This window comes from Quercus suber, unplaced genomic scaffold (genome assembly GCF_002906115.3).
Source record: "Quercus suber isolate HL8 unplaced genomic scaffold, Cork oak 2.0 scaffold_65, whole genome shotgun sequence".
Taxonomy (NCBI): Eukaryota; Viridiplantae; Streptophyta; class Magnoliopsida; order Fagales; family Fagaceae; genus Quercus; species Quercus suber.
Genome location: NW_027069530.1, coordinates 1,133,360 through 1,143,935, shown reverse-complemented (window position 1 = coordinate 1,143,935; position 10,576 = coordinate 1,133,360). Strand labels below are relative to the sequence as shown.

At 34.6% G+C, this 10,576-nt stretch overlaps 1 protein-coding gene across 6 annotated transcripts; it reads left to right on the top strand.

The window, feature by feature from the left end:
• The first annotated feature begins 371 nt into the window (after positions 1-371).
• Positions 372-8,080, top strand: LOC111985194 (uncharacterized). Of its 6 annotated transcripts, none has more exons than XM_065772834.1 (4): positions 372-389; positions 534-743; positions 2,439-2,557; positions 7,195-7,582. In XM_065772834.1, exons 2-4 carry the CDS (start codon positions 656-658, stop codon positions 7,306-7,308), a joined length of 321 nt encoding a protein of 106 aa, XP_065628906.1. In that variant the 5' UTR covers positions 372-389; positions 534-655; the 3' UTR covers positions 7,309-7,582. The 6 variants fall into 6 exon arrangements, with proteins under 6 accessions (XP_065628906.1, XP_023872612.1, XP_023872610.1 ...); XM_024016844.2 differs by lacking the exon at positions 372-389 and adding an exon at positions 7,920-8,080 and having other exon boundaries at positions 466-743; positions 7,195-7,313; XM_024016842.2 differs by lacking the exon at positions 372-389 and adding an exon at positions 7,693-7,716 and having other exon boundaries at positions 466-743; positions 7,195-7,313.
• The last annotated feature ends 2,496 nt before the right edge of the window (positions 8,081-10,576 follow it).

Genomic DNA, 10,576 nt, shown 5'->3' with positions numbered 1-10,576 from the left:
GCACCTAGTGGGTCTTGGTTCTCTTGAACCCTAGACCTCACCTTTCACCTTGCTCTTACGGGGGGAGGAGATGCCATTTGAGTTAGAACTTATTGGCATGCTTATTTTCCTTCTAGCATTGGTGTACTGTTCCACTGACCAAAATATTTTGGTTTTCTCTCTTCTGTGTGGGCACTTTGCTGTCTTTTTGTACAATTTCTCTACATCCTTCTTGCCTTTTATATTTAAAAATTGTTATATGCNGATTTTAGAACAGAAAGTCAGATGTGGAGTGTTTTCAAAAGTGGATGGATAAAACACAAAAGTAGCTTCTTAAGTAAAAATTGTAAAATTGGCCTAAAACTTTGCCCAGGCCAATGCTACTGCTCTAATCTCAAGCATAAAGAGGGGTATAATTGTCATGCTCCATTGTCTTGTTCCATTATCTTCTCTTTACTAAAATATTTTACTTATTAAAAAAAAAAAAACAGTTCTTATTTCATCTATCTATATTTATTTTAGAGTCTCTTTGGTTGCTGGTGAATGAATCCTAGGAAAATAGGTGAAGACTTGGAGAAAGTTTTGATCGAATCAGTTTGACCTGAGGTTTCTAACTTTACTGGAGAAAGCTTAACCCTAAGCCTACCATAAAGAGAGACAGAGAGAGCAGAAACTGATGTCTACGGAAACTAAAGCCTCATCAGGTCTTCAAACGCGGCGCTTGTCTTGCTCTACCTGCTTTGACGCTCTCTGGTTTTGCTACTGTATGCACTTTTCATTACTCTTCTTCATTTTCATTTCTAATTCTTATTTTTTTATTACAATCCAATTGCATTGCTGACCAAATTTTGTTCAAACAATTCTAAAAGAACATCATATCATAAATTATTCAGATGCTTATACTTCTAAAAATTACATTAATTCTATATTTCTATATTAACATTAACAAGTCAACTAGTCATCATTGCCATAGAATCCATTATCTTATCCAAATATTCTGCAAAAAAATTAATTTCCATGATCTGGCATTTCATTACCACAATGACTTGTGCTTTTTAAAATTTGTTCTTACCACTTTATTTTGCTCATAGGATGTGCCTTTCTAAGCGTTGAACCCTTGAGATTCAGATTGAGATCCTCTAGAGTTCTTAGGATTACTCTGCTAGAGTTATTAAATCCAAAAAAAATTATTGTTAAATGAGTAGTTTAAATATTGCTACATTCTCGGTGTTTAAACAAATGTTAATTTGTGCTATTTTGGCATATATTTAGTTATTGATGATGAGGCAAAGTCTAAACCACAGATTCAACAATAAATGGTTAGGAGTTTATGAACTCTACAATGGAGGTGCCCTAGAAACACAAGAGGATCAGAATCCCTTAGTATTAATTAGAATACTGTCTAAATTTCAAGTCTCTCTTGTATTTATTATTTTTTCAGCTGTTTACTTTAGGAACCTCAATTCTGGGAAAATATAAATAAAAATTGTGTATTGTGAGATTACCCATGCACCTAGTGGGTCTTGGTTCTCTTGAACCCTAGACCTCACCCTTCACCTTGCTCTTACGGGGGGAGGAGATGCCATTTGAGTTAGAACTTATTGGCATGCTTATTTTCCTTCTAGCATTGGTGTACTGTTCGCACTGACCAAAATATTTTGGTTTTCTCTCTTCTGTGTGGGCACTTTGCTGTCTTTTTGTACAATTTCTCTACATCCTTCTTGCCTTTTATATTTAAAAATTGTTATATGCATTATGTTTAGCTCCGCTCGCCATTTCTTCAATCTCTTTGACTGTCTTTTGGGCCTTTTGCTCATGTATATTGTTTCATACTTTGAATATTTTCCATGCTCAGTAATGGGAGTGCTTCTTGATAGCCATTTATTTATGTTCTGGCCCAATCCTTTGGATTTTCAAGAAACCTGACCTTTTAAGATCATCAACCATTTCAACTCACGAATTATTAATTTCTTCGGGATTTTCTTCATGGTAAATTTCCGGCATTATTTGTTTCCTCTATTAATGCTTTTCAAATTTCGCAAAGTTTAGTTTTCTGGACTTCTGATTTCCTTCTTTTCCTACATATCTTACTTCTGTTAAGAGTTAATGTGACAAACCCATGCCTTGCTGTTTGGTCCTTTGTTGGGTAAGGTTGTGATTTTTGCATGTTCGACATTCTAGTTGACTTTTGCTTGTTTAAGTATATCCTCTTTCCAGAGCTTCAAGTAGTTGTTTCAGAAACATATGCCCATTCCCTATCATTATTCCTGCTCTCCATCCTTGTTTCAGTTAACTTATTCCCATTTGCAATTTTGCATCCTCTACTGCCTTAAATGGGCCATCAGATGAGGCATTTAACAAAAAATTGTCTAATTCTTATCTATTTTTCTCCCTTTAGTTATTCATTGTGTTTTTAAAGCAAAATGTTTTCAAACTGATGGGCATTTATATCATGGCAGCCCCTGTTCATCAGATGCAGCAGTATTATAGGCTTGGTGTTCTTGATAACTGTTCTGAGAAATGGAATGTTTTATATGATTGTTTGAGACTGAAGACAAAACGGTCTACTGAGGTGCAGGTTTGTTTTTTAAACTTAAGCCACTTGTCATTTTTGAAAAAAAAAAAAAAAAAAATTAAGTTCATCACTTTATCCTTCTTAAAGCAACATGTAACTTTAATGGCAGGGTGCTAGACCAAATGATTGCACAGATTAATCTTCATTATTGTTTTGAGTTGTATGCATTACTAACTTACTATAAATGATGTTTTACCAGTAGAACTTATCCATTTTCTTTTTACACACTCACTCTATCCCATATTGTTTGTCCTGTTTAGATAAATCCATTTGTATTTAAATAAACATTGTTTAATGCAATGTCTTTCAAATAAAAGATATAAGTTTCCAGAAATAACTTCTTCATTAAAATTTTAGTGGAAGGTACTGACTTTTTAAATAGTATAAAGTGTAAGTTAGGAAAGTTATCAATAATAAGTTCATTGTCTTTTCAAAGATGACCATATTCTGGGACATTTCAAAATGGAATAGAGGGCTAACAATATGGATCGTGTGAAGTATTTGATTGACTTTTGGATAGTATTAATAAAGTATTTCCTTTATGGTTCCCTTGTGAGTTTATATATTAACCATACATCTCTCCTCTAAGATGTGCCAAAAACTGGCAGCGAGAGCACCCACTAGGAACTGTATCAGGTAGGGGGGGGGGGGGGGGAATTGACATAAAAGAGATTGCCAGATTGTTACATTTGCAGAAAGAACAGTGGTAATTGAGGTGGGGGGGGGGGACCTTTGATGCCCTCCCATGATGTTGACAGAATTTGATTTGAATTGTGAAACAATTTTAATTGTGGTATAGGGGGTAAAAAGCAGTCCATCTATGGAGTGGACTGACAGGGAGATATTATAGAATAAATACGTTATACACACACACACACACACACATACACACATAAAATTGATAAGTATATAAACACATTTTATACATTCTGCATATCCTTCAGAGAAATGATAGAAACTTGGTAAACATTACCCCTCTGTGGAAAGCGAAACAATGCTGCACTCCTGTCACACTGACTGAAAGCTTGTAATTGTACATATCAATTTTCAAGTTTGTGTGGGACCACCTGCACACTTATTCTGGACTAAGCTTTAGTTTAACTTTGCAGCATGTATACAGAGTCATGTTAAAGTGTTTTATTATAAATCCAGTAATTTAAGTGACACAATTTAGCATTAAGAGTTAAGACATGCTAAGTATAAGCTATAAAGGTGGCATAAATCCCTGAAGACTGGTCAATCATAATTGATTTCTAAAGCACGAGAACCTATAGATTAACCCGTTCTTTGGAGTCTTTTAAGTATTTCCATGTTGTTAGTCTACATTAGGTGTGGGTGTACTCCATGATTGATTTTACCCGCTGTAACAAATTATAGCAAGTAATCATGATCATATAAATAGATTGGTCCTTCTGAGAGAGAGAGTTTTAAAGTTTGATAATGATGTTCTAGCCAATGAGCTCCAGTTCAATTGGCAGCTCTTCCCCTTGTTCAAAATTCACAAAGTGCATGTGTAACAAGAACAACCAAACCTTAGTCCCAAAAATTTGGGATTGGATCCTCAACACTCTAATAATTACTTTGAGCTACTTTGTCAATTGATATGTCATTTTTTACTACCACTAATGATGTTATTTTTGGTCATACTCACATTTTTTTTTCTCTCAACTTGAATTAGCTCATTCTTTCTCACTAGTGAATTAGGGGCTGTTTGGATTTATTGTTTTCCATCACCTATATCACCTATTACTCTGTTTTCATCACCCATAACTCAAAACTTGTGGGTCCCATGGCTGAAGGGTTTGTTTGGATTTGTTTTCAGTTTTTGTTTCCATCACTCAATTTTCTGATTTTTGAATGATGAATTATGGAAACTGAATACACATTTTAAGTGTTTTCAAGTTATGGAAAATTGAGTTATGTGGCATTTTTGTAATTTTACTCAATCAGATGGGACCCACTTATGCCTTGTCTCATCAATCTGACTTCATGAGCATGTGCTCTCCCCCTTTCTCTCTCATCTTTTTTTTCCTCTTCAAACACACAGCTCTCATCTCCTCTCTTCATTGGACCTCCACAAACCCAACTCACTGCCACATGAGCATCACATACCACCTCCACAGACCCATAACTCACCGCCACCATGAGCATCACAGCATCACCGGACCTCAAAATCCAAATGCCAAAAACATAAATCAGATCCATTCACGCCTCCGCTAGGTCACACCACCTCCACAGACCCATAACTCACCACCATCACGAGCATCACAGCATCACCGGACCTCAAAGCCCAAATGCCAAAAACATAAATTAGATCCATTCACAGGGCTGGGGCACGCCACCTTCACAGACCCATAACTCACCGCCACCACAGGCATCACAGCATCACCGAACCTCAAAACCCAAATGCCAAAAACATAAATCAGAGTGAAGGGGTGAAGGGGGAAATGAGCAGTGAGGAAAATGGTGGGGAATGAGGGTGAGGCAGGTAGGCTAACTATACTCACTGACATGGTGCTCAGGTATGGATCCCACAAAAAGTACAAATATTTGAGTGATGAGAAGTTGAAAATAGTGTGCCAAACGTGCAAGGTTTAGGAAGTTGGGGTATTTTAAGTGATAAGTGATGAGTAATGAGTGATGAAAATTGAGTGGGGAGTGATGAGTAATGGTTTTTTAAAAACCAAACAGCTCCTTAATCTCTCTCTTCTAAACATATCCAAAGTACCTCAAACTTTCCCTAATTTTTTCATCAATGGGAAACACTTCTATATTTAAGCGAATTTATTTATTTTGAATTCTATCTTTCTTTGTATTTTAATTTAGCCATCTTAATATTTTCATTTCAGTTATACTTAATTTATGATTGTTGCTTCTTAACAATCTAACATTCAGTACATAGAGCATAGCTTGTTAATAGCAATTTTATAAAAAATTTCCTTTATCTTAATAGCTTTCTATATCATGCAATACTTCTGATGTACTTCTTCACTTCATCTATAATGCTCTTATCCTGTGATTCACATCCTCTTCAATCTCTCAATCTTTATGAATTATTATCCAAGATATTGAAAGCCCTTGCTCTTTGGTAACTCTTGACTATCAAGTCTTACAACCCCTTAGTCTTTGCCATTATTTTTACTATACTTACATTCTATGAAACTTTGTTTTAGTCCTTAGCCAAAAGTCTTTAGATTTTAAAGTGTTTAACCAAATTTCTAACTTGACTCCAAGTCTAGTTTCATCTACTAGAATTATATCATTTGTGAAAAGTGTACACTATGGGACTTCCTCTTGAGTCTATTTAGTGAGCTTGTTCATCTCTAGTGGAAAGATACATGCACTTAATGTTGATCATTGATGCAAAACTATAGTGATAGGGGAAACTCACTTTTGATACCTCCACTTGTTCTCACTCTAGTTATAGTTTCGTCATACCTATCCTTAATCAACTTAATATAGCTTATAGGAACTTATTTATCAAAAACAACCTACCATATAACCTCTCTGTGTTACTCTTATCATATGTTGTTTCTAGGTCAATGAAAATTATATGAAGATCTTTAGTGTCCAATTTTGATGTATCCCAATTTCTTAAAATTTTAAAAACTAAAGGGAATCTCATAATGCCATTTTCTTAAAGTAAAGAAAATTGGTAGATCCATTTAATGGTTCTTGATGCCACAACCTCACCTTCCACCTTGCACTTACAAGCTTACAAGGGGAGGCATCCATTTTGAAAAGATCTATTTAAATATTTTGAACTTTATGTGTTTGCTCATACCGATCAATTGTTCTTGAGAAACCTGCTTGGCTTTTGATGCGACTGACTCTCTGCATGAATCGATGCTATAATCCTTGTCCTTTTTTGGCTGGAAGTCCTGTTTGAATGGGAGTATTAAAGACCCATCCATCTAATAGCTGCCTTATATGTTCACGTTGAATTAATACAAGGAATTAGTGCTTTTTATTGGAAGAGTTGCAACTGCTTCACCTGTGATCCTGTTTTTCAGTCGTTAGTGTGTCCTTTTCTTCTTTTTCCGTAGGGATTTTTGGAGAGAGTAAAAGAAAGGGGGGGGGGGGGGGGGTGATCTTACATATATTTTAAGATCCAACCTACGATATAGGGTCAAAAGCCAAAATAAATTATTTTAGCCATTATGATAATTAATATATATATATATATATAAAATAAAATTTTTTATAAAAAAAACCTGGTTCTTGAACCCTTTTCAGTGTTTTCACACTCAAGTCATGTTGAGCTACTACAAAAGGAAAAATTTCGAAGTCCAAAATATCCTAATCATTTAGTTAACATGATGATTAATCCATAGCCAACTCCAAAATTTTGAGACTAACACCGTTGTTGTTGGTGCTGTTGATTAGTTATCATGAGAGTTAATTGTATTCTAAAAGACAAAATAAAAGTAATTGATTATGAAAAGGATTTAACAAAAGACATAAACGAGTCCACTATCTGTTTTACATCAAGCAAGTCAACTTTTCTGAAGTTCATTAGTGTTTATTTTTAATTTTGTTTCCTCGCCTATTTGTCACTTGAGGTGATGACTTTGAATTTGGTTTGGCCTATCAATATCATCATATTGATGCAAGTAACAAGCTGAACACTCTGAACGCAGGAAATTCTAGAAGCTCGTGAGAGAGCCAAACCTCACATCTGGACTATTCGAACCCCTGAAGAAGCATCATCTCACTGGAAAGAACTGTACGGTCATTTAGATGAACCAGAGTGACTAAGGTCAATACTTGCACAACTTCCATATCTTTTTTTTTTTTTTTTTAAGATCTTTTTCCTCCAACTAGACCCTGAACATATTTTGATCCTGAAACCAAAGAATTTACACAGGATGTGGACTCAACTTGATTGGAATATGCCAATAATGGGAGAGGGTGATTCCTTAATCGCAGTTTTATATTCATTTTAATCATTTCTTTGTCTTGTGGTTAGTAGAAATGAATTCTGAATTAAACAACAGAAAAGATAAATGAAATAAATATTCTAATTCTTGCGCTGGTGTTAGTTTTATTTTTTATATTCTTGTCACTTGCTTACTTCCCGTTTCAGATCATGTTAAAAAATAGTGTTCTTTTCTCCTTTGTTTTCACTACTTGATTAGTTAAAAGACGATGTTTCCACCATAGAAAACAAAGTGTTGAGCTGAACCTGAGAGTGATGAATGATGGCCGTAGTTTCACTAATCCTGAGGGCATCGGAGTTTGGTGTTTTTGATAAAGTCCAAATTGAGATGGGCAAAAACTCTTAGGATCTATTTGAAGGAAAACAACTTGATTATGGTGGGAAAGGGAAACCCACTTGATGATCTGTTTAATTCCTAATTGTCAGGCTGTCTGATGTGCACATGAGCCATGCTGGTAACCAACGGCGAGATGGTGGTAGTCATGAACGGTAGGAAAGATCGGATTGTGATTTGGTGCAATAATCATTCAATAGCACTTTTGATGATTAAGGGTATGTTTGGAGATCGTTTATTTTGTTAAAAATTGAAAACTGAAAACGCTATAATAAAATAATTTTTAAATGTGTGAATAGTGTCAGAATACCCATTTTTAATGAAAGTTTTGCTGAAAAGTGAGGTTTGTGGGTCTCATGAATAGTGCATGAGATCCATTGGAAAGCTGAATTGTGCTTCTTAACCCCCCTCCCCCCCCCCCCCCCCCCAAAAAAAAAGCCAAAACGTAGACGCCTCAAATTTCATCAGTATCCAAATGGATACTAAAGGTCTGTTTGTGATCCATTTATTTTGCTAAAATTGAAATTTTGTTCCTAAAAGTATTGTAAATGAAGGTAAAAGTTAGTTAAAATAATATAGTGAAACTCATAAATAGTACTAAAAAGTGCAGTACTACCGTATACCCATGGTGCGATGGTCACTCCACAAGTATAAGTGCCTGTGAGGTGTGTGAGCAAGGGTCAGAGTTTAAATTTTCAGGAGGGAGTTTTACACACATATATACATAGATTAGGCTAGAGTAAAATTTCTATCTTGTAAAAATAAAAATAAAAAAAACTAAAAAGTGCAGTGAGACCTATAAATATTAGCGAAAATAAGCTGAATAGTAAAATAAGTTGACAACTTTTATCAATGCCAAACACATACTAAAATTGAAAGTTTAAAAACTTACTTTTAATATTTAACTTTTTACTATTTTTACCTGATCCGTAGCAGAAATGAACTTGGCTGATTGGGCTGGCCAATGATTTTAGTTGTAGTTGAACAGTAGAGTTTATTTTCCCTTTATATATGCCAAATTATAGACAAGATTCAAGTTCATGACTAATTTTATAAACACTATATAGCATAGTTTTTAAACTTGGACAGGACACTAATCTCTTATAGGACCAAGGTCTGTGGGTTATTGGTTAAATTTTTTTAAACAACGAGAGTATCCAAACCTCTTCAAATATTTGATTATTGTCTCGTGTATACCATCCTTTCATTCTATACATACTATGTTCAATTAATGGGCCATTCATTGGTTAACTTGTAAATTCAATTCAAAGATAAAAATAATTGAGTAAATTACATAAATCTTCTTTCAAGTTTGAGGAAATGACACTTATTTTATTTTATTTTTTGTATTTTTAAAGTTTGGGGGAATGACACTTCGCCCCAAACCTTAAGGAAAATGACACCCCTTTCCCCTTGAGTATGAGAAAATTGAGTCATTAGTCCTTTATGTTAATAACAATAATAGAATATTTCAAATTTTTAAAAATATTTCCTTAACCAAACTCTAACAATGGTTAGTGAATTTTTTTTATTAAATATTTTTTTGTCACCAGACCATGGCCAGGCATTGGTTACAAAAATTAGAAGGAAATCAATTAGAGATACAAAAATTAAACAATTAATTATAACAAAACCAATCAGGTTGAGCATGGAACTCTTGCTCTTTTTAAAGAGATTCTAGCTTTCTGTGATTAGCAGCATTTCTATTTGAATTATCCCTTCCAAAATACAACCCATATGAATTGTCATTTGGCTTAAACTAATTATGCACTAATAGATAAGTACAAACCTCTACCAAAAAGACTCATTTCATTGCCATCAAAATAACATTAATAAAATATGAAGTAGTACCTCCTACAACATAAACATAAATCATTCTATTTAGAGTTTAAATTCAATCCGAACGTGGATAAAAATAAGGGTTTTACACACAATCAATCCTTATTAACCTACCAACCCATCACAAATCTACCCCTCTGTCTCTTAAATCCGACCAGTCACCAAGCTCTGCCCATCATTGGTTGCTGTCGATGTCCATGGTAGTGACTGCCATGCTTAACTCTCTCTCTCTCTCTCTCCAAACCCTCTCTAATTTAAACCTCCATAACTGCCACGATGGCTTTCGATCACTACCGAAAGTAGAAGAATGCCAAGGTCTACTATGATGGTCACCACCACAGACACCTACTCTCTAGTTCTCCACCCAAACTCTCTCTAATCAAAACTTATATGGCCAACCATGTGTTGGTAAATCTGGTCTTGTATCTCATACAAAACACACAGCGAAAAGCGAAAGCAACAAACATGTATCTATTTCATTCATGATTGATAACATGCACTATGTAAATTTCAGAATTTAAGAACAAGATAACATATCTTGGTGCGCTGAAATTCAAAACAAAATATTATAAGTACTTGTGAACACTTTTAATATTCACTCCAATTCCACTTTACACCCAAAAAGTGTAGTCTCTCAATTAGTTTTCAAGGGAGAATAATCAAGTGGTTTCACTCACACATACATACCATTTCACAATGATGTCTCTAAATTTTGTATGTCTCTCCCTTTATATTTAACTGATTATCTAATTGGGCTGGCCTATTGGGCCTTTCCAGTTGGGCTTTAGTGTGTGACTTGGAGTGGAACCAAAATGGACTAATAAGACACTAGCTCCAATGGGCTTTCGGCTTTTTTGTCAACTCTTGACAGGTCCAAAGTTACCATTAATTATATTTAATATCACTATAT

Coding starts and splice junctions, on each gene's coding strand:
- LOC111985194 (XM_024016844.2), top strand. CDS start 656: ATGTCTACGGAAACTAAAGCCTCATCAGGTCTTCAAACGCGGCGCTTG. Junction 744..2,438: donor CGCTCTCTGGTTTTGCTACT/GTATGCACTTTT, acceptor ATATCATGGCAG/CCCCTGTTCATCAGATGCAG. Junction 2,558..7,194: donor AACGGTCTACTGAGGTGCAG/GTTTGTTTTTTA, acceptor CTCTGAACGCAG/GAAATTCTAGAAGCTCGTGA.